At 46.6% G+C, this 24,200-nt stretch overlaps 1 protein-coding gene across 1 annotated transcript in view; it reads left to right on the top strand.

The window, feature by feature from the left end:
* The window catches only part of LOC110520273 (solute carrier family 49 member 4), a 66,151-nt gene that overhangs the window by 37,323 nt on the left and 4,628 nt on the right, over positions 1–24,200 (top strand). Inside the window, exons 6-8 of the mRNA XM_021597462.3 lie at positions 3,683–3,750; positions 10,542–10,669; positions 13,026–13,208. Coding sequence (XP_021453137.2) covers positions 3,683–3,750; positions 10,542–10,669; positions 13,026–13,208 — 379 coding nt within the window. The remainder of the gene's footprint in view (positions 1–3,682; positions 3,751–10,541; positions 10,670–13,025; positions 13,209–24,200) is intronic.

Raw genomic sequence — 24,200 nt, 5'->3', positions numbered from 1 at the left:
CGGACCATCTTCTTCTCTAAGTGTAGCTAACTTTTTAAGGGTCTAATAAAACATGGGTGGAATCCACAGCACATGATTTGCATATGGGAAAATGTGGAGCATGTCAAGAAAGCGAGGCGCTTAACACTTTAGATTCTTAGCTTAATTAGACCGGCTGCATCTCAGACCCTTCAACGGTACAGGATTAGCATCAGAGATCCAGGATGAGAGAGAATGAGAGGAGAGATGTTGGGATACAGAGCAGAGCACCCTCTACTTTTAACACGATCGCAGTGGCTCAAAGGAGACAAAAGAGGCTTCTTTTCAAGGTTACCATCAGACAGGTACTTGAGAAGAAATCACAAAGCTGTGGGATAACACACACACCTTCGCTTCGCTATCTTTCCTTTCTGTCAGAACCCACAGGGAGTATCATCAATTCTTTATCCTCTTTATGTCTTACAGTTTCATTTGTCGTCAAAAGGAAATGTTAAGGAACTTTTCTCATCCAAGTTGCCTTTATCTGGCTGTCTAAACATGGTGTCACAAAGATGCTGCCTTACCTAAACTCTGTACAGAGTTTTTCCCAGGCTCAAAACTTAGAAACAGAGTTGTTACAATGCATCACTACTGCAGCGGCAGCGTTCACTCCTCAGAACTTTCAGTATGTTTTATGTTTGATCTTGATTTCAGAGTTTCACATTGCAAACCACACACTACTGTAAAACACATTAGCCTACCTAACTTACGATCCCATACAGCCTGCAAGGTGCCTTGGCACCAACAAACCATGACCATATTCTGATAAGATGCTATCAGCAGCAACATTCATTGAGGAATACAATGAGGGTAGATATAAGGTGTGAAATGATATCTCTATGGATGTGACAGTCTGACACACGTACTAAACATATTTAGGTCAGGGATCAACAGGAAAACAGTGCTGACAAAGTGGGTGATGTGATACACACACACTCTCTTTCCCTCTACACTACACGCTGTGCGCTCCCACTGTCATCCCAGACACAGCTCTCTCTCTCTCTCTGCAGCGAGGCGATCAATACAGAGGCGCTGCTTTAGCCCCTCGTCCCCCTTCACTGCCTTCCAATCACCTCCCAGCTGCTCTCCACTTCTCCACTCAAATGCCACTTGCCAATCTTACTGCTGCCGTGTCCCTCCAGCCATTGCAGCGGCCGTGCTGTTCTCTGCATTCCCATTAACAGGCTCTGTTCTGCAGATATCAAACACTGGTTTCAATCTTCCGCCATGTAGTACATCCACCCACAGGGGAGGGGTGTGTGGTGTGTGTGCAGACAAAGCAGTCAGTGCATTTTTTGTTTTTATACAAAGAAAATCTGTGAAGGTGTCTACTTTGTTTTTCACCCCTGCTTCATCCTGTCTTTCCCAGAACACACAAACCCTCACCTCCACAGTCCCAACCTTCCTCCCAGCCTTCTGAGATTATTTCCTGTTCATTTTGTAGCTGTCCAACCTAAGGTGGTTCACCCACCAGTGGCAATAACAGTGTCAACCACCACGCTGCCTAGCTGATGAGTAGTGGCCGTTTGCAGTGTCTCTAAGGTGACCCTTTCTTCCTGCTGACAGAATGCATTCTGTGACATCCCATAGCGTCCCTCTCCACACAGTGGGTGCATCCCAAATGGCACCCTATTCCCATAGTGCACTACTTTTTACCAGAGGCCTATGTACGGAATAGGGTGCTATTTGTGACAGAACCGGTGTCTCCTCTCCCCACGGGGAAGTGATCCTATAAATAATAGACAAGAATGGGGCAGCAGCTGGGGATATGTCATCAGAGAGTAGTATGCTGGGGACAGGTGGAGGGGATGTGATGGTTGAAGGGGCTGGAGTTTGGAACGTGACTTGGGAAGGGTGTAGGAGATGAGGCTGAGGCAAACCTGGACTATTGTCTGAACTCTGCAGGAGCCCTCCCTCCCTCCAGACACCCAGCCCAGTGCTTGGCAAGACCATGTCCTGAGGCACGTAGCTCTGTGTCGCTGTACGTAATTAACATCGCTTTAAGAACAAGGTCCCACAGTGCGTTAATCACTCATATGTAATTGCTCCGTTAATGGAGAGTAAACATTAAGTCGCTACGCAGAAAAAAACACTCTGAAAGTTGATACTTCACCTGAAAGCACAGCAGTGGCTTCAGCTTTCTGATTACAGAGAGGCTTTCTGCACTGAGAAAGTCACTGTTGTGAACTCCTGGTACTTTTCCTGATCTAGAGTTACATCTAGCTGTGGTGGTTAATTCTGCTGCCTCCAGACAGACGGTGAACTGTAACCTTTATGCATCTCAGAGAAGGAGTGTTAAGCTAGGAATAATAATGTATACGAGAGGAAACCTGATCCTAGATTAGCACTCCTACTCTTAAATGCTTTGTGGCTATGGGCCCAGTCAGAGTGGTGGTTGGTTATGCTTCCAGACAGGCAGGCAGGCAGGCAGACAGTGTACCAACTAACTTCCGTGGTGTCTTTTGAGGCTATCCGTGGTTACCTCTGAATGAATTAGCATGGCAATGCCATCGTGTTGTGCGACACCCACGGGTAAGTGCCATGATTACTGGCTTAAAAGGCTCAGAAACAAGAGAAAATTGAAGAAAGACAAATAAGTGGATGTGCCAGGAGCCTGAAGCCCTGGCTTCCACACCGTACATAACTTCGGCACGGAAACCATTTCCTGGTTATTGACACAGTAGTAACAACGCGCATGATTATTAAGCTGAGCACGGACAAATCAGGCCTGTACGGCTGCATCTAGGACTGAGCATATTGCAGTTAATTAAACACACACACACACACACACACACACACACACACAAAATGCTATGATCTCTTCCCTGACACTTAAATAGCATGCAGAACGATTTGCATTCAGCTTCACAACCTTTGTTCCTTTTCAAGAAAGTTTCAGAAAAGGCCCCTAGACCACGGATCTCTTCTGTACACAATGCTTTATTCACATTCTGGTCTCATCTTGTTTATACTCACATCTGGCCTCTTTCAACGTGGCTCCTCTTTTTTTCTACCTGAGTTATAGTTTAAGGTAGATTGATGTGAACCCCAGCACACCTTCATTGGCACTCAGCTTCCCCAGAGAGGTGTTTGTGTGTGTGAGAGCGTTTGTGTTGTGTGTGGGTGACACATTGGCCTCCGTCTGTGATGCAGTCAGTCTCTCATGCTGATGTTACAGCAGTAGACCCTGGGTCTAGTTCAGGAGGGAACACTGTAGAAAAACATCTCTCTTCCTATTGGGCAAGTCGTGGTAGTGTTTCCCTGCTTTACTCTGTTTTCTCCCTACAGAACAAGACCCTGGTCATAATGTTTGTTCTTTTCTTCTCCATCTGTCAGAGCAGGCGTTTGTCTGTGATGAATCATCACATTGACACCACCAGCCGTTGACTCCCACCACTATCAGAATACAGGGTTGCAATTTACCCTGGGCTTGATTGACCGTTTTCCCCAGTCTTCAGACACAGTGCCTGCTCTCTGTTTAGCCTCGGTCCCCTGAGTCGTGTTTGGCATGCTGAACATGGAATAATGCTCCCCTCTTTCTGTCTCTCGTTCTCGCTTCCACACTCTCTTCCTTGCTATCTCGTTCTCTGTCAATACCCTCATTCTCTCTTGATCTCTCCTTTTGTATCCATCTATCTCTCTCTCTCTCTGTCTGTCTCTCAAGGTGGATGCTGGCTGGATCGGGTTCTGGTCCATTGTGGGCGGCTGTGTGTTTGGAGTGGCCATGGCCAGGTAAGCAACAGAAACAGCAGACCATTTCCATGTGGTTTAGCATTGTAGCATGACTTGACCTGAATGTGCCCACAGATAACCCCTGATGGGGTGTCAGATATTTGATGTCCTTAAAGGCCCCGGACAGTTTTCTGACTTGAGATCCGTTCGCTTAACTCAGATGTTCTCCTATTGACGTCACTGAATGAATTTTGTGAAAGTCTGAGTTGAGTGTGCTTATCTCAACGATGAATCCGGCTTCTAGTTAGAGGTTGTCTGTAGTAGGCCCAGTACAGTCTGAAGGTAGGCTGGGCTTGGACTAAGCCTGACTACCAACAGCTAGCTCTCGTTCAGCGATGTGTGAGGAGAGATCCTCCCATTAATAAGCCTGTCTCATCATTTCATTCCTAAACCATCTCCTTGGACCAGGTGAGCCGTCAAATTGGAGGATAAGCATTTATCGTGAACTCCATACACTCGCTTAGTATCTTCAGATTAAGTATGCATGAAAATACACAGCCCATGTTTGGTCGTAATAGCTTTGGCTCTGCCTCCAAGGCCTGTCAACAAGATTAGCAACTAGAAACCCATTACTAAGCATGTTCACAAGAATAAATGAGTCTATTACTCTGTCTGCTTATGCTGCATTCCAGTCTGGTTCGCTCACTTTCTTGAAACATTACTGTGTTTAGTGGTATTGGAGGGGGGTAGGAGTCTCAGGGTGTGTCCTAAATGTCTATGAGCTCTGGTCAAAAGTTGTCCATTATATAGGGAAAAGGGTGCAATTTGGGATGCGCCCACCGTCTCAAACCCCTTAGCTCACCTCATCCACTCCTTCCCTCCATCTCTCTTAGTGTATTAAATCCATGGTTGTTGTGATAGACGGAGGTGAGTAAGTGAATGCTAATGCAATGGGCCACATCTCTCTAGCTGATGGATAGACTGACACACCGTAGGCCCCAATCTGTGGACTCTGCAAAAGGAATGGATCCGTCGTCCAGCTGACATGTATATGCTCATCGCCCGGTCCAATCAGCACTTCCAGGCAGGGCCAAAGTCTCACAACTCTTTAATTTGGAAAACTAGGCCATAACTCCAGCCTTGATTCATGGAACTGTTCTGTTCTTGGTATAGGCTGGAGTGGACTGGAGCTATTTAACAAACCATTGTGTGTTAACTATAGATCCAGGGTTAATCAGGGTTGGGTAAGGTTTGCAGCCTCAGTTGATGTCATGGCAGAGAAACAGAAACTAACTAATTAAAGAGTCTCAGTCAGCCAGTTGATTGGCTTCCTTCTCACGTCTGACTTAATTTGGCGTCTGTTGGCGGTTAGCTTGGGGAGCTGATCTGAGCAGAGCGGTGCTTCGGGTGGGGTTGCGTTCCATGTATGTGTTTGTTTGGGTTTTGCTGTGATTGGTGATGTGTTGTGTTTGGGAAGCGCAGTAGCAGATGCCCCTGTTTACCTCTATAGTACTGGGACCTTTGTGGAACCATTAATGATCATTTGCCTGACGATTTGGTGTTGATGGAGCTGCTGAGTTACAGTACAGAGCACACACACACACGCGCACACACACACTCTCGTGCCTGAACGTAAGTTATAACACACCTCTGTCTCACCTTATGCCACACACACATCAGAGAGCAGCTTGCCACAGGCAGCAGACATTCAAGAACTTTTGCTGCAGGTGTTATGGTTGCAAATACTAAGTGGTTTGCTTCCCGGGAGGGCTTTGTGACAGCCAAACAAACACTCACTCCCCAACACACACACATTCCTAATTTTTCTTCCCCCTGAGATGCGCCCACCACTAGATGGATGGCAGTATTTGTCACTGTGGGGGCAATTAGCGACAGGTGCTCAGAGGTGTGTCTGTCTGTGTCTTGTCTGTCTGTGTCTGTCTGTGTTTATCTGTGTCTGTGCGTGCGTCAGAGACACGTTTGACAAATGAGCCTGCGCCTTTTAATTGTCGGCCAGCAGCTTGTGGTCGGGGTGAAAATGCTGCTTTAAGACCATACCTGGAACAGAACAGAGCTGGTGGAAATTAATAATAATAACCACCTCCCATTATCCTTTGTTAAACATTATCCCCACCATTATAAGCCAAGTCCCATTATCAACCTGAGGAGAGGCATTGGGAGGGAGGGAGGGAGGGAGGGAGGGAGGGAGGGAGGGAGGGAGGGAGGGAGGGAGGGAGGGAGGGAGGGAGGGAGGGAGGGAGGTGGAAGAGTTTTTAACCACATTAACTGCCACTAGAGACCTGAGAGATGATCAGGTATTTATCTTAGATAAACGAGGGGTAAACAAGATATTTAAAATGGAAAATGGAAATAACTGAATTTGTTTTGGCCGTTGTCTGTCAGTGATATCATTACAGCCATCTATCAGACTGGTTTGTTCATTCAGTACATGCCCTTGTCTTGGCACAGAATGGAGACAAATAGACCTAATAATGATAATATCAAATGGAATAAGAATTGAATTATTCCTGCAGTTAGCCAGAGGAGAATGCACAAAATGAAATCTGATGCCAGAGGAGATTTAAGCGTCACTATCTTCTAGCCAATAAATCTGGCACAACTGTTATTGATGTGCTTTTAATTTAGACATTACCTCACAGCAAGATAGGCGTACAGTATGCTCCAGTCTTGTCAGCTGACATTGTAGGGCATAAAGGAGTCTTGAAATATACTACTTAGATGCATGCTGCATTTATTGCAGGTCTCAGTAAACAAATTAGATGTGAGAGGGGTGATAGTAATTATGATACTGGTGGTGGTGGTGGTGGTGTAGGGTAGGGTAGTGGTTCTCAAACCTCTCCTCGGGGACCCCAGACATTTCACTATTTTGTAATAGCCCCGAACTAACTCACCTGGCTTACCTAGTCAATGGTTTGATGATAGATGACACGTTGAATCAGGTGTGCTAGCTCTGGAATAGATCAAATATATGGAATGGCTGCGGGTCCCTGAGGAGAGGTTTGGGAACCACTGGTGTAGGGGACCATTAACTGTGCTCCTCTACCCAGTGAGACAAGGGTTTGGCTGGGTGTAGGAGGCGTATATAATAGGATACTGGTGCTGTTTGGGTAGAGGACTTAGCTGTGGTCCTCTACCCAGAGAGGAGAGGGGTTGACTGGGTAGGTGCAGGGCTGTAGTCTCTGGCACAGCCAGGGGAGAGTTGGAGCTAGTGGCAGATGGGTAGGAGCAGAGGCTGGCTTTGGCTGGGGAATGAGAGAGCAGACTGGGCTGGGCAGTACTTGCCTGTCCCTGCCAAAGCACCTCCTTCCATGGCCCAGCATCCCTGTTGTGTTTTCTTCCAAAAGGTACATAATAGCATGTTAGGCAGACTGCTCTGTCCATTCATGAATAGAAAGTCGATCCTAGATGTATTCTTCACTCAGACAGAACACTATGGGGGTCATACTATCAGACAGTCTGAGTGACATATGGTTCGTAGCCACACACAGACAGTGCAAAAATAAATGGTTTGAAGTTAAATAGTTTTGTTGTCTGTGAGGCTGTCCAAAACAGATTTCCCTTATGTTCCCCTGCTACAGTTTTATTGAACTCTGAGAGACTGTTTGACAAATTCAACATTTCCTGCGGGTGTTTTTTCACAAATAGTTCTTTGTTGGGTTGAACAATTTTTCTGAAGCATTTTGTCTGAGCACAACAAAACAAAGGCAATTAGTGTCTTTCCACTACGAGCTTCAATATGTGCGATGTCGGACAGGTAGGAGTAAACCTTGTCAGTCCAGGAGTAAACCTTGTCAGTAGGGTTGGGCAGTATCCATATTTTCTGTATTTTTGTACCATACCGGGGTATAGAGTGTTACCAGAAGTACATACAGTACAAGGGACAAACACTATTTCTAAAACTTACTAACACTTTAAAAAAAATAATAATATTGTCAACAGGGATCTTGATCCAAGAGGGGATTAGAAATATCTGCTGTAACCAAGAAGCTTGATATTGACATCTAGCCACTTCCATAGGAAACTAAATGCATAGCTGGAGCCCTGAGTTTGATATCGTTCATTTGACACATCTTATAGTTATACTTAACTTACAGTTCATCAGTGACGTAGCATGCAGCCCTCGCGATGTAGGGTTGCCCTCAACCCCAAAACAATTTACAATAAAACAATTTGTTTACGGTATTGAAAATCATACCAACGATATTTCAAAATACCCCTGTATATGGAATAAACTATATATTACCCAAGCCTACTTGTCAGGAGGGATAGTTCAACACATGTTGAGAGAGGAACATCTAATTAAATGGCTACCCAGACTAATTGCCCCCCCCTCCCTCCTCACTGCTGCTACTCTCTGTTATTATCTATGCATAGTCACTTTAATAACTCTACCTATACTACTGTTCAAAAGTTTAGGGTCACTTAGAAATGTCCTTGTTTTTGAAAGAAATGCACATTTTTTGTCCATTAAAATGATATCAAATTGATCAGAAATACAGTGTAGACATTGTTAATGTTGTAAATGACTATTGTAGCTGGAAACTGCAGATTGTTTTTTTAGGGAATATCTACATAGGCGTACAGAGGCCCATTATCAGCAACCATCACTCCTGTGTTCCAATGGCACATTGTATTAGCTAATCCAAGTTTATCATTTTAAAAGGCTAATTGATCATTAGAAAACCGGCAATCATGTTAGCACAGCTGAAAACTGTCCTGGTTGAAGAAGCATTAAAACTGGCCTTCTTTAGACTAGTTGAGTATCTGGAGCATCAGCATTTGTGGGTTCGATTATAGGCTCAAAATGGCAAGAAACAAAGAACTTACTTCTGAAACTCGTCAGTCTAATCTTGTCCTGAGTAACGAAGGCTATTCCGTGCGAGAAATTACCAAGAAACTGAAGATCTCGTACAACGCTGTGTACTACTCCCTTCACAGAACTGCGCAAACTGGCCCTAACCAGAATAGAAAGAGGAGTGGGTGGCCCCGGGGCACAACTGAGCAAGAGGACAAGTACATTAAAGTGTCTAGTTAGAGAAACAGACGCCTCACAAGTCCTCAATTGGCAGCTTCATTAAATAGTACCCGCAAAACACCAGTCTCAACGTCAATAGTGAAGAGACGACTCCAGGATGCAACATTAACAATGTCTACACTGTATTTCTGATCAATTTGATGTTATTTTAATGGACAAAAAAATAGCTTTTCTTTCAAAAACAAGGACATTTCTAAATGAAACCAAACTTTTGAACGGTAGTGTACATGTACATATTACCTTAATTATCTCGACTAACCTGTGCCTCCCCCCCGCACATTGACTCTGTACCGGTACCCCCTGTATATTGCCTCGCTATTGTTATTTTACTGCTACTCTTTAATTATTTTGTTTTTTATTTCATATTCTTATATATTTTTGGGGGTGGGGGGGTTTAACTGCATTGTTGGTTAGGGGTTGTAAGTAAGTATTTCACTGTAAGGTCGATCTATACCTGTGTGTATTTGGCGCATGTGACAAATACAATTTGATTTGATTTTGAACGCTAAAACACAAGGCTTTGTTTAGCGTGTCTGGATGGATAGGGAGTAGCAGACATCAAATATCTGCCTGCTTGCTTCACAGTCACTGGTGATCTAAATTACATCAACTCATATCATGGTGTATCGCTGTAAGCTGTCACCAGTTGTAACCCAGGGACAGCTACATTCTCCTGACACCATGACTGCTTCCCTTTTATCGATGGTGACATGGAGGCACATAAGTCACCCTGAGACTTGTTTACACTCTTTGTTGTGGTTTGAAGCATGTCATGATTTGCATCATCATGATGATGTGGCGAGTGACACATTGCTTCTTGCTTCTTGAAAGTCCAATATCTTAAACTCCTGACATGCAAAACATTTTGGGACCGTATCAACAGTGGACTACAGTGTTGGACTTCCAACAGTGGAAGAAAATACCAAAATATAGTTTTTGAGTAGAGTTTTCCTTTAAGCCATTTTTGAAACATACCAAATTAGGCAATGTTGTACCCGTTTCAGTTGTTGTTTTGTTGTTGTTTAAAAACAATCCTGTTTCTATCTGTGTGCTCCAGGTTTACTACCTCCATCTCTGTCTCTCTCCAGGTTTACTACCTCCATCTCTGTCTCTCTCCAGGTTTACTACCTCCATCTCTGTCTCTCTCCAGGTTTACTACCTCCATCTCTGTCTCTCTCCAGGTTTACTACCTCCATCTCTGTCTCTCTCCAGGTTTACTACCTCCATCTCTGTCTCTCTCCAGGTTTACTACCTCCATCTCTGTCTCTCTCCAGGTTTACTACCTCCATCTCTGTCTCTCTCCAGGTTTACTACCTCCATGTCTGTCTCTCTCCAGGTTTACTACCTCCATCTCTGTCTCTCTCCAGGTTTACTACCTCCATCTCTGTCTCTCTCCAGGTTTACTACCTCCATCTCTGTCTCTCCCCAGGTTTACTACCTCCATCTCTGTCTCTCTCCAGGTTTACTACCTCCATCTCTGTCCAGGTTTACTACCTCCATCTCTGTCTCTCTCCAGGTTTACTACCTCCATCTCTGTCTCTCTCCAGGTTTACTACCTCCATCTCTGTCTCTCTCCAGGTTTACTACCTCCATCTCTGTCTCTCTCCAGGTTTACTACCTCCATCTCTGTTTCTCTCCAGGTTTACTACCTCCATCTCTGTTTCTCTCCAGGTTTACTACCTCCATCTCTGTCTCTCTCCAGGTTTACTACCTCCATCTCTGTCTCTCTCCAGGTTTACTACCTCCATCTCTGTCTCTCTCCAGGTTTACTACCTCCATCTCTGTCTCTCCCCAGGTTTGCAGATTCTATCCGGGGCATGCTGAAGCTCATCCTGGTCCTGATGATGGCTGGTGCTTCCCTGGCCTCCACCTGGTTCACATTAACCTGCCTGACCAGGCTCACACACCTACCCTCCACTGCAGGTAGGCCTAGTAGAGCATGGTTTCCAGAGAATCCTAGAGCCACAATAGATATTTCAATAGAGCCACAATGGATACTTCAATAGCAGACTTGTCCTTTAGATTTAGGAAGGGACGCATGGACCGAGTAAACCAAGTACATCTCCTGTTTCTGTAGCGTGAGGCAGATTGATGTACAAGTACACCGCCTGGACAAGACTCTTGTCTATCGCAGGGCCAAGAATAGATGCATCGTGCCCATTTGTACAGTCTTTGGTATGACTCGGCCGGGGATGGAACTCCCAACCCTCCAATCTCAGGGCAGATATGGACTGCGATGCAGTAGCACATTAGCAGATTCCCTTGAAACAAACAAACACATGAACTTCACATTCACCAGCTCTAGCATTCTCATCTATCATCATTTTCATGCTTGTCATCAGTATTTTTTTCAGTCCTCTCGCTACTGGCTGACAGTGCCAAGCTAACAGACCCCAGGATTGCCCAGCCATCTGGTGTACTGTGCATGGCTGGTAATATACATAGCTCTGGTAGGAGCCTCTTCCACATTACACACCTCTCTTTGTTATCCCTTTTTTGAAATCCTCAGCTTGCGCACTTATTAAATTAATAATAATGTGTATTTTTTACACAACTTCACTGGTTTTGTTCTTCAACGACGTCTATTATCATTCATGCAATAGTGATTCGCTGGATCCGCTCCCGAGTGGCGCAGCGGTCTAAGGCACTGCATCGCAGTGCTAGAGACGTTACTATAAACCCGGGATCATTCCTGGGCTGTGCCACAACCGGCCATGGCATATTTGGCCCAGCATCGTCCGGGTGACGGGAATGTTTGGCGGAGGGGGCTTTACTTCGCTCATCGTGCCCTAGCGACTCCTTGTGGCGGGCCAGGTGTCTGCAGGCTGACCCCGGTAGCCATTTGAACGGTGTTTCCTCCGACATATTGGTGCAGCTGGGTTCTGGGTTAAGCTGGCGGGTGTTTAAAGAGCGCAGTTAGGCGGGTCATGTTTCAGAGGACGCATGACTCCACCTTCGCCTCTCTTGAGCTCGTTGGGGAGTTGCAGCGATGAGAAAAGATCGTAATTAAAATTGGGAGATAAATAAGGGGGTCCAAATTTTTTTTTAAGGTATTCGCTGACAGCGTGGGGTTTCCCTTGGACACATTCTTCATGGTTCTACTACAATACTTCCCCTACTGGAAAAGTCTACAATGTTGCGATGAAGCGGCACCATCCCCTGGGGATCAACTAGCTACAACCGGGGAGAGACTGAGACAGAGTGGGAGGAACAGAGCAGCCGTGGGACACTAGAGGTTGTCTGTGTTTGATACCAGCCTGTCTTAGAGCAGGACGGGGGTGGTTGAACAAAGGGGAGATGAGAGGGAAGAGGGGATATTCATTCAGGATTTGATGACTGTGTCGTCGGTGCAGTGGCATTGCCTCAGTTTCTCTGTGACAACGGCAGGCAGGCAGGCAGGCTGGGTCCTCTGAGGCAGCAATGTGATTTAGAGCGGTGCTGGCTAATGAGGAGTTGATTTGGCCCAATCTGCAGTGATAAAGGAGACAGAGGAGACTGAGCCATGTTCTGTCCCAAATGGTACCCTATTCCTTATATAGTGCACTACCGTAGTACTCTGGTCAAAAGTAGTGCCCTTTATAGGGAATAGGGTGCCATTTGGGATGTAACAATGCTCTGCTCCACGGTGATGGCTTAATCTCCTCTCCCAGCCCAGGGCCCCCGGGCTCGGCCTCAGAGCAGCTGAGACCTCGATCAGTGGTGGCCAAGACACACAGGCACACAAGCACGGACGCACGCACAGATACTGTGAGCACACATACACACACACACACACACACACACACACACGCGCATGCACACTAGTTGAGATGCACACACACTAGTTGAGATGCACACACACGGGCACCCGTACACACATACAAACACACACACACACTGGGAGAATCGGCCAGCAGCATATGGCACTTACCAACGCAATTTGCCTGTGCCCTGAGAATAACTAACTGTAGTCAATCTCATGAAAACACAAGCTGCACAGCAGGTGGTTTTGCCTGTGTTTTTCCCCCCATCCACCACCCACTGTTGAACCACCATTGTCTTAGCTGGAATGACATTATGAGTAAGCTTTGATATGTAACAATGAGAACTTGGAGGCCTTCTCATGGTGACACTGTTCTTATGGTCACACTAGACTAGTGTCATCTCATACTAGTTAAAGTGCCATATGTAAAAAAGGGCTTTATAAGTCACATTTGATTGGTTAACCCATGAATCCCTGTCCTCTGCTTTATAAAATGTGATGATTGATTGGTTAACCCCCCTCCCCTCTTCCCCTCAGCTACTCTTTACACCTCCTGTATCCTGGTGGGCATCTTCATCAACAGTAGTGTGCCCATCTTCTTTGAGCTCTTCATCGAGACCGTGTACCCCGTGCCAGAGGGCATCACCTGTGGCGTGGTCACCTTCCTCGGTAACCTGGTCACCGGCTGCCTCCTCTTCTTCCTCACCTTCTACAGCACAGGTAAGACTGACGGGTAGAGTACAGCTACAACACAAGATGGAAGAGAAAGAAGTGGATAGGAGAGAGCTCTAGAGCAGTAGGTCAGATTTACATCCAGGTCAAGAGGTCAAATAGATATAAGAATTAGCATTAGATTCCCAGATCTTTTAAGATATAATATTTATTTTGATTATAATAATTTCCCAGCCTGGTATTCATGGTCTTGGTCTAGTGGAGGTTCATGTATAATTTGTAAGTAGAGCACATTACATTACAGGCTCCAGGAGCAGGTCTGGAACCTGTAGAAATATAAAGTCAGTGGATCCGAAGCATCATGCCTCCTCTCCGTGGGTGCATCCCAAATGGCACACAATTGCCTTCATAGTGTGCTGCTTTTCACCAGGCCATTTTTATTTTATTTTTTTACCTTTATTTAACTAGGCAAGTCAGTTAAGAACAAATTCTTATTTTCATTGACGGCCTAGGAACAGTGGGATAACTGCCTGTTCAGGGGCAGAACGACAGATTTGTACCTTGTCAGCTCGGGGGTTTGAACTTGCAACCCTGCCGCCATGGCAACCCTGCCGCCATGGTCAAAAATAGTGCACTATGAAGGGACTAGGGTGTCACTTGGGAAGAAACCTCTGTTTCTCTCCTCTGTTGGCTGAGCTACATTCTGTTTGCAGAGCTCTTCTTTGTCTGATTGTCTAACCTTCCAGTAAAGGCTAATCACAAAGCCACTCAGGTGGAATGATGAATAATGCTTCTAGAACTTGACAGCATTCCCCCCTCAAACCCTTTTGAGTAAATAGACAGAATATATACGTACACATATTTGTGCAAACTGGATTACTATTCGTGAGATTCACTGGGTCCACCAGAGTACAGGGGGTGTACAGTCTGGCTCGTCCACCAGAGTACAGGGGGTGTACAGTCTGGTTGGTCCCCCAGAGTACAGGGGGTGTACAGTCTGGCTCGTCCACCAGAGTACAGGGGGTGTACAGTCTGGCTCGTCCACCAGAGTACAGGGGGTGTACAGTCTGGCTGGTCCCCCAGAGTACAGGGGGTGTACAGTCTAGCTGGTCCACCAGAGTACAGGGGGTGTACAGTCTGGCTCGTCCACCAGAGTACAGGGGGTGTACAGTCTGGCTGGTCCACCAGAGTACAGGGGGTGTACAGTCTGGCTGGTCCCCCAGAGTACAGGGGGTGTACAGTCTGGCTGGTCCCCCAGAGTACAGGGGGTGTACAGTCTGGCTGGTCCCCCAGAGTACAGGGGGTGTACAGTCTGGCTGGTCCCCCAGAGTACAGGGGGTGTACAGTCTTGCTTGTCCACCAGAGTACAGGGGGTGTACAGTCTGGCTGGTCCCCCAGAATACAGGGGGTGTACAGTCTGGCTGGTTCCCCAGAGTACAGGGGGTGTACAGTCTTGCTGGTCCCCCAGAGTACAGGGGGTGTACAGTCTGGCTGGTCCCCCAGAGTACAGGGGGTGTACAGTCTGGTTGGTCCCCCAGAGTACAGGGGGTGTACAGTCTGGCTGGTCCCCCAGAGTACAGGGGGTGTACAGTCTGGCTGGTTCCCCAGAGTGGTGCACTGTAGTAGGGTGCTATTTGGGAGGTAGACAAAGTGTCGACTGTCAATAGCCAGGCTGTGTCAGATGGAGATGTATGTACTGTAGGATCAGCAAAAGTATACATTTTTCTCTTCTAGTTGTTGGTGGTGGTTGATGACATCTTGGTGGATGTGTACAGAGGGGTCTGTGTGCTGGATGCTGCCCATATGGTGGGAACTGTGAAGGGAACAGTGTTGGCGGCTTCCTACCCTCTTTCCCTCTGACACCCAGGAGATTAAACTGAGATGAGAGCGCTTTGGCGCAGCTTTAGCTTTTAAAATATAACCCTGTTGTGGTCACAGGCAGTAGTGTGGTTTATGTTACCCTTGGGTCTCTCGCTCCCTCCCTTCTGCACTGAGTGATGCTCAGAGACTATACCCAGCTGAGACTGGTCTGAGATCTATTGTTAAGGGCCCAAGACATCTTGAGTTCAGAATCCTGTGGTATTCCTGTGAGGACTGGACACTCTTGATGACTGCCAGTAGCTCGGCCCTATAAAAGTAGAGCAGTTGGTGTTCCTCAGGAATCAGTGTTAGGAACAATTAATATGATATGTACATGTCCCTATAGGAATTTAGACCATTGGTTTACATGTATTTGAGACAACTTATTAAAAGGTAATAGTAAACATGTTGTCCCTCATGAATTTAGCAAATTTGTAAATATTGGCTCTCTATGGCAAGACACATCATTCACCCAAGTTTCGTCAAAATCGGTCCAGTGCTGTCTGAGATATCGTGTGTGACGAACGTACAAACGTACTAACGGACGGAGACGTATCCACAGTCCCCTTTTTGATTTCATTGTGGGGGACAACTACGACTAAATCCAGTTCCTGTTGTCTCTGTCCTGTTTATCAACCAATGTGGATGAACGGAGGATAACATTCAACCACCACAAAACAGATTTGTAAGGAATAGGACCGTATGATAGCACAGGAGGTTGGTCGCACCTTAATTGGGGAGGACGGGCTTGTGGTAATGGTTGGAGCAGAATGAGTGGAATGGTATCAAATGCATCGAACACATGGTTTGATGCCATTCCATTTGCTCTGTTCCAGCCATTATTATGAGCCATCCTCCCCTCAGCAGCCTCCACTGTATGATAGGGCTACAATATTTTATTTTTTACCTCTACTTCATTCATTTCAGCCTTATACAGTAATCGATGTGGCATATGCGGTGGTGTGGAATTAAAAGCAGAAGAATTCCATATAAATCTTTGCCTTTTCAAAATCAACCCCGCTCCATCCTTCATTTTAAATTGGCAATCTCAGCCTCAAAGATGTTCATTTATTTTTTGGTTACAGTTGATTTAAAATTTCCATTCGCTGCTCACTGCCAAAATAACAAATTCTGAAGTATCAATGCTTTAACTTCTTTAAAAAATATATTTGTATACATATTGTTTTAATATTGAAGGGTTGCTAGGGTCTCGGCTCAGCGGGTCCCAACTTCCTTCTATTCCAGCAGGGTATTTCAGGGTGCCTCCCAAATGGCACCCTTTGCTCTATATAGGACTGAATCTGTCTGAAAACACGAATGGAGACAACATTGGCCATATGAATACAGCTGTTGGTACTTTAGATTTCATCGTCTCTGTGTTTGTGATTTAGCTAGGGAGAGGTGGGTGGAATACAAAGTAGGGAGCCTTATTGTGAAGTGTAGAGTCAAAGATTCCTCGTCTATGTGGAGGAGTTAGCGGTTGTGTGGGATAGGCAGCTATATCGTTGTGTTTGTTGCCAAGACTTCTACGAGGGAAACAGACCGAAAATAATTGCCGCTTTTCTTTTTGTTTTAAACTTAGTTTTTGTCAAACTTTGCTGTGTTTGTCTTGAAGTACAACACTATGAGATGAATAACATGTTATTTGGCATATCTGTAATTCCTAACCTTTTGTGAATGTTATGGAGGCGTCAGACTGTAGCGCCACGTTGATCATTAACAAGCCTTTTGTTTTGCAGTTGCACTTTTTATTTCTGGGATGTTTTTGAAGGATCGTCGTGGGAACAGTTGACAGTGTAATCAAACACACCCTATTAGGAACACACAGTCATATTAAACAGTCTTAATGTCTACCCACCCAGTCGCAACATTCTGACAGTAATAGAAAATAATTATTCTCATTTTGTTTCATTGAACGTTTTATGATTTCATTTCATTTATTTCTGGCTAATGTCAGCCAGTCAGCCAGTCAGCCAGCTCCATTCCCCTAAAAAAAACAGCTATGTAAAGTGAGAAGACATTTAACCAGCTCTGAAAAGCTACATCCATTTTAAAACGCGGCATTATCTGCGACAATTAGGAATAATTCTGGTATGATAAGCGGCTTTGGCTGATGGCGCAGGGTGAGGCGTCAATATAGCCAGAGGGAGAAGTGAAAACATCATTTCAATTGTCCTTTCTAACTGTCAGTTGGGTATTATCACTGAGCTACTGGAGCTATGATAGCCTGCATCAGCGTATCTCTCCCCAGAGGCTCTTTCATTATGAATGTACAGAAAGGGAAATAGATTCAGTCCACTCCTATTCCCCTGTGTATTGCTGTTCAAGCAACTTTCTACAAAGTACAGCCCACCACTCCTCACTGACGATGTCAGAGGGACCATGACCGCACAAGCCACTTAGCCCCATCTTCACAAACAAATACTTGTTGGTAAGCATACAAAGACACATTAGCATTCATTCAGACTCTACACCCGTTCACATATCTCTTAATCTCCATTCTAAATGGATGAATCCGGGGCAGGCGGGTTGTGGTGACAACACAGTCAGAGAAACACAACTCCGTAAACGGGCCTCCACACCAACAGGCAACAGGTTACTGAGCTAACTTGATTAATGACTGTGCTACTGCACAATGGAACGTCCTTCACCTTTTCACTTCTTCTTTTGTCTTCCACTGTGCTCTGGACCCACAGATGTTCTCTCTCTTTCTCTCTCTCTCTCTCTCTGTCCACTGTGCTCTGGACTCTCAGATGTTCTCTCTGTCCACTGTGTTCTGGACCCACAGATGTTCTCTCGCTCTCTGTCCACTGTGCTCTGGACCCACAGATGTTCTCTCTCTCTCTCTCTCTCTCTCTCTGTCCACTGTGCTCTTGACCCACAGATGTTCTCTCTCTGTCCACTGTGTTTTGGACCCACAGATGTTCTCGCTCTCTCTGTCCACTGTGCTCTGGACCCACAGATGTTTTCTCTCTGTCCACTGTGTTTTGGACCCACAGATGTTCTCGCTCTCTCTGTCCACTGTGCTCTGGACCCACAGATGTTCTCTCTCTGTCCACTGTGCTCTGGACCCACAGATGTTTTCTCTCTCTGTCTCTCTCTCTGTCCACTGTGCTCTGGACCCACAGAGGCCTCCAATTGCTCTTAAATACAAGTAAAACTAAATGCATGCTCTTCAACCGATCGCTACCTGTACCTACCCGCCTGTCCAACATTACTACTCTGGACGGCTCTGACTTAGAATACGTGGACAACTACAAATACTTAGGTGTCTGGTTAGACTGTAAACTCTCCTTCCAGACCCATATCAAACATCTCCAATCCAAAGTTAAATCTAGAATTGGCTTCCTATTTCGCAACAAAGCATCCTTCACTCATGCTGCCAAACATACCCTTGTAAAACTGACCATCCTACCTATCCTCGACTTTGGCGATGTCATTTACAAAATAGCCTCCAATACCCTACTCAACAAATTGGATGCAGTCTATCACAGTGCAATCCGTTTTGTCACCAAAGCCCCATATACTACCCACCATTGCGACCTGTACGCTCTCGTTGGCTGGCCCTCGCTTCATACTCGTCGCCAAACCCACTGGCTCCATGTCATCTACAAGACCCTGCTAGGTAAATTCCCCCCTTATCTCAGCTCGCTGGTCACCATTGCATCTCCCACCTGTAGCACACGCTCCAGCAGGTATATCTCTCTAGTCACCCCCAAAACCAATTCTTTCTTTGGCCGCCTCTCCTTCCAGTTCTCTGCTGCCAATGACTGGAACGAACTACAAAAATCTCTGAAACTGGAAACACTTATCTCCCTCACTAGCTTTAAGCACCAACTGTCAGAGCAGCTCACAGATTACTGCACCTGTACATAGCCCACCTATAATTTAGCCCAAACAACTACCTCTTTCCCTACTGTATTTTATTTATTTATTTATTTTGCTCCTTTGCACCCCATTATTTTTATTTCTACTTTGCACATTCTCCCATTGCAAATATACCATTCCAGTGTTTTACTTGCTATATTGTATTTACTTTGCCACCATGGCCTTTTGCCTTTACCTCCCTTATCTCACCTCATTTGCTCACATCGTATATAGACTTGTTTATACTGTATTATTGACTGTATGTTTGTTTTACTCCATGTGTAACTCTGTCGTTGTATGGGTCGAACTGCTTTGCTTTATCTTGGCCAGGTTGCAGTTGTAAATGAGAACTTGTTCTCAACTTGCCTACCTGGTTAAATAAAGGTGAAATAAAAACATAAAATAAAATATGTTCTCTGTCTCTGTCCACTGTGTTCTGGACCCACAGATGTTCTCTGTTTCTGTCTCTGTCCACTGTGTTCTCGACCCACTGATGTTCTCTCTCTCTCTGTCCACTGTGTTCTGGACCCACAGATGTTATCTCTGTCCCCTGTGCTCTGGACCCACAGATGTTATCTCTGTCCACTGTGCTCTGGACCCACAGATGTTATCTCTGTCCACTGTGTTCTGGACCCACAGATATTCTCGCTCTCTCTGTCCACTGTGTTCTGGACCCACAGATGTTTTCGCTCTCTGTCTACTGTGCTCTGGACCCACAGATGTTCTCTGTCCACTGTGTTCTGGACCCACAGATTCTGTTTCTCCGTCCACTGTGCTCTGGACCAACAGATGTTCTCTCTCTGTCCACTGTGCTCTGGACCCACAGATGTTCTCTCTCTGTCGACTGTGTTCTGGACCCACAGATGTTCTCTGTCTCTGCTCACTGTGTTCTGGACCCACAGATGTTCTCTCTGTCCACTGGGCTCTGGACCCACAGATGTTCTCTCTGTCCACTACTCTGGACCCACAGATGTTCTCTCTGTCCACTGTGTTCTGGACCCACAGATGTTTTCGCTCTCTGTCCACTGTGCTCTGGACCCACAGATGTTTTCTCTCTCCCTGTCCACTGTGCTCTGGACCCACAGATGTTCTCTCTGTCCACTGTGTTCTGGACCCACAGATGTTTTCGCTCTCTCTGTCCACTGTGTTCTGGACCCACAGATGTTTTCGCTCTCTGTCCACTGTGCTCTGGACCCACAGATGTTTTCGCTCTCTGTCCACTGTGCTCTGGACCCACAGATGTTCTCTGTCTCTGCCCACTGTGTTCTGGACCCACAGATGTTCTCTCTGTCCACTGTGCTCTGGACCCACAGATGTTGTCTCTCTGTCCACTGTGCTCTGGACCCACAGATGTTGTCTCTCTGTCCACTGTGCTCTGGACCCACAGATGTTTTCTCTCTCTCTGTCCACTGTGTTCTGGACCCACAGATGTTCTCTCTGTCCACTGTGCTCTGGACCCACAGATGTTCTCTCTCTGTCTCTCTCTCTGTCCACTGTGTTCTGGACCCACAGATGTTCTCTGTCTCTGTCCACTGTGTTCTGGACCCACAGATGTTCTCTCTCTGTCCACTGTGCTCTGGACCAACAGATGTTCGCTCTCTGTCCACTGTGCTCTGGACCCACAGATGTTCTCTCTCTCCACTGTGCTCTGGACCCACAGATGTTCTCTCTCTCCACTGTGCTCTGGACCCACAGATGTTCTCTCTCTGTCTCTCTCTCTGTCCACTGTGTTCTGGACCCACAGATGTTCTCTGTCTCTGTCCACTGTGTTCTGGACCCACAGATGTTCTCTCTCTGTCCACTGTGCTCTGGACCAACAGATGTTCGCTCTCTGTCCACTGTGCTCTGGACCCACAGATGTTTTCTCTCTCCCTGTCCACTGTGTTCTGGACCCACAGATGTTCTCCCTGTCCACTGTGTTCTGGACCCACAGATGTTTTCGCTCTCTCTGTCCACTGTGTTCTGGACCCACAGATGTTTTCGCTCTCTGTCCACTGTGCTCTGGACCCACAGATGTTTTCGCTCTCTGTCCACTGTGCTCTGGACCCACAGATGTTCTCTGTCTCTGCCCACTGTGTTCTGGACCCACAGATGTTCTCTCTGTCCACTGGGCTCTGGACCCACAGATGTTGTCTCTCTGTCCACTGTGCTCTGGACCCACAGATGTTGTCTCTCTGTCCACTGTGCTCTGGACCCACAGATGTTTTCTCTCTCTCTGTCCACTGTGTTCTGGACCCACATATGTTCTCTCTGTCCACTGTGCTCTGGACCCACAGACGTTATCTCTGTCCACTGTGCTCTGGACCCACAGATGTTCTCTCTCTGTCTACTGTGTTCTGGACCCACAGATATTCTCACTCTCTCTGTCCACTGTGTTCTGGACTCACAGATGTTTTCGCTCTCTGTCCACTGTGCTCTGGACCCACAGATTCTGTCTCTCCGTCCACTGTGTTCTGGACCCACAGATTCTGTCTCTCCGTCCACTGTGCTCTGGACCAACAGATGTTCTCTCTCTGTCCACTGTGCTCTGGACCCACAGATGTTCTCTCTCTGTCGGCTGTGTTCTGGACCCACAGATGTTCTCTGTCTCTGCCCACTGTGTTCTGGACCCACAGATGTTCTCTCTGTCCACTGGGCTCTGGACCCACAGATATTTTCGCTCTCTCTGCCCACTGTGCTCTGGACCCAAATATGTTTTTGCCCTCTGTCCACTGTGCTCTGGACCCACAGATGTTTTCTCTCTCTCTGCCCACTGTGCTCTGGACCCACAGATGTTCTCTCTCTCCACTGTGCTCTGGACCCACAGATGTTCTCTCTCTCCACTGTGCTCTGGACCCACAGATGTTCTCTCTCTGTCTCTCTCTGTCCACTGTGTTCTGGACCCACAGATGTTCTCTGTCTCTGTCCACTGTGTTCTGGACCCACAGATGTTCTCTCTCTGTCCACTGTGCTCTGGACCAACAGATGTTCTCTCTCTGTCCACTGTGCTCTGGACCCACAGATGTTCTCTCTCTGTCGACTGTGTTCTGGACCCACAGATGTTCTCTGTCTCTGCTCACTGTGTTCTGGACCCACAGATATTCTCTCTCTGTCCACTGTGTTCTGGACCCACAGATGTTCTCTCTGTCCACTGTGCTCTGGACCCACAGATGTTCTCTCTCTGTCCACTGTGTTCTGGACACACAGATATTCTCTCTCTGTCCACTGTGTTCTGGACACACAGATATTCTCTCTCTGTCCACTGTGTTCTGGACCCACAGATGTTCTCTCTGTCCACTGTGCTCTGGACCCACAGATATTCTTGCTCTCTCTGTCCACTGTGTTCTGGACCAACAGATATTCTTGCTCTCTCTGTCCACTGTGTTCTGGACCCACAGATGTTCTCTCTCTGTCCACTGTGCTCTGGACCCACAGGTGTTCTCTCTCTGTCCACTGTGCTCTGGACCCACAGATGTTCTCGCTCTCTCTGTCCACTGTGTTCTGGACCCACAGATGTCCTCTCTCTGTCCACTGTGTTCTGGACCCACATATGTTCTCTGTCTCTGTCTCTCTTTCTGTCCACTGTGCTCTGGATCCACATATGTTCTCGCTCTCTCTGTCCACTGTGCTCTGGACCCACAGATGTTCTCTCTGTCCACTGTGTTCTGCAACCACAGATGTTTTCTGTTGCTCTCTCCGTCCACTGTGTTCTGGACCCACAGATGTTCTCTCTGTCCACTGTGTTCTGGACCCACAGATGTCCTCTCTCTGTCCACTGTGTTCTGGACCCACAGATGTTTTCTGTCTCTGTCCACTGTGCTCTGGACCCACAGATCTTCTCTCTCTGTCCACTGTGCTCTGGACCCACAGATGTTTTCGCTCTCTGTCCACTGTGTTCTGGATCCACAGATGTTCTCTCTTCCTGGCTTCAGGAAGAGGCTCTTTTTGTACCCTAGTGGAGAGACAAATGAAAGGATAAGCAAGAAAAAATATTATTTTCCTTCACATTGTCCTTAGGAGGAGCCTCTCTCTTTCTTACTCTCTCCCTTATGTCCTCTTCCCCTCTGGACACTATTACTGTTTTCTGTGTAGGTTTAGGTAGCAACAATAAGTGAAAGAGTAAGTCAAAAGGCCTATTTTTTTCTCCTGTGTGCAATGCACCCTTGTCTCCTTCACCTTACCCTGGTGGAGAGGTGGATCCATTCTGGCTGACTCACTCTGAGATGTGCCAGAGGGCCAAATCATAGAATTTACCCAAACAGGCCAAACGGCTGACCTAGCTTGAGTCTCACTTCTCACCCATCGATTGAGCCGCTCACTTCAGGGGCAATTGATCAACTGCATTATAGGACCGGGCAACTGAAATTGAAATGCCCTGCAGGGGGAATTAAGATGCATGCTCCACTCAAGTTGGTGTGTTTTGACCTCATTTCTCTATATTTAGTCCTGCTGTTTCTTTATCAGGTCCCTGCCAGCTGCTGGAGGGCTGTCATCTTCTACCTTATCAGGCCGTGTGGTTCCTGTCTTAGTGGTAGGGGTGCTGGACACCCCGCTCAGTCTCTCTCTCTCTCTCTCCCTCTCTCTCTCTCTCTGCTCTCTCTCTCTTTCTGTTTCTCTCTCTCTCTGCTCTCTCTTTCTGTCTCTCTGTTTCTCTCTCACTCTCTGGTCTCTCTCTCTTTCTGTCTCTCTGTTTCTCTCTCACTCTCTGGTCTCCCTCTCTCTCTCTAGTGACTCTTTCTCTGTATTCCCTCTCTCTTTCTCGTTCTCTCTCTCCCCCCACCCACACCTCTGCATCATGTTGAGAGGGCATGCCTAGTGCTGTGCAGCTGAAAGGAGACCTATATCGATTTCTTTCTGGTGCAGTAACAGGAAGTAATGTGTCTGTCAAGGTATATGTTGCTCTACGTGTGTGTGTGTGTGTGTGTGTGTGTGTGTGTGTGTGTGTGTGTGTGTGTGTGTGTGTGTGTGTGTGTGTGTGTGTGTGTGTGTGTGTGTGTGTGTGTTAGAACCATGGCTCACACCAATTAGTCTCACTCTACACGTGGCTTTCCATTACCTCTTCATTACAGGCTAACTAGGGCCACTGGAGCTTAAACAGCAAAACAGGAGGGAAAAGGAAAAACATTGGGGTTCAAGTTTAGTTCAATGCTGGAAGGGAAAACAGGCCATTACTGACATTATTTAGATGCATGACACAAAGTTCAGAACCATGTCACCCTCTAGTCTATACATTGCATGATTAGGGCTTGTTTTGAGTTAGCGGACATGAATAACCTCCCCACATTAAACTATTAGAACACGTTATACTACTACTATTGCATGTCGTCGGTTGGG

Source organism: Oncorhynchus mykiss, chromosome 3, assembly GCF_057628025.1.
Source record: "Oncorhynchus mykiss isolate SJ-2025 chromosome 3, ASM5762802v1, whole genome shotgun sequence".
Lineage (NCBI taxonomy): Eukaryota > Metazoa > Chordata > Actinopteri > Salmoniformes > Salmonidae > Oncorhynchus > Oncorhynchus mykiss.
This window is presented reverse-complemented; position numbering and strand designations above follow the sequence as displayed.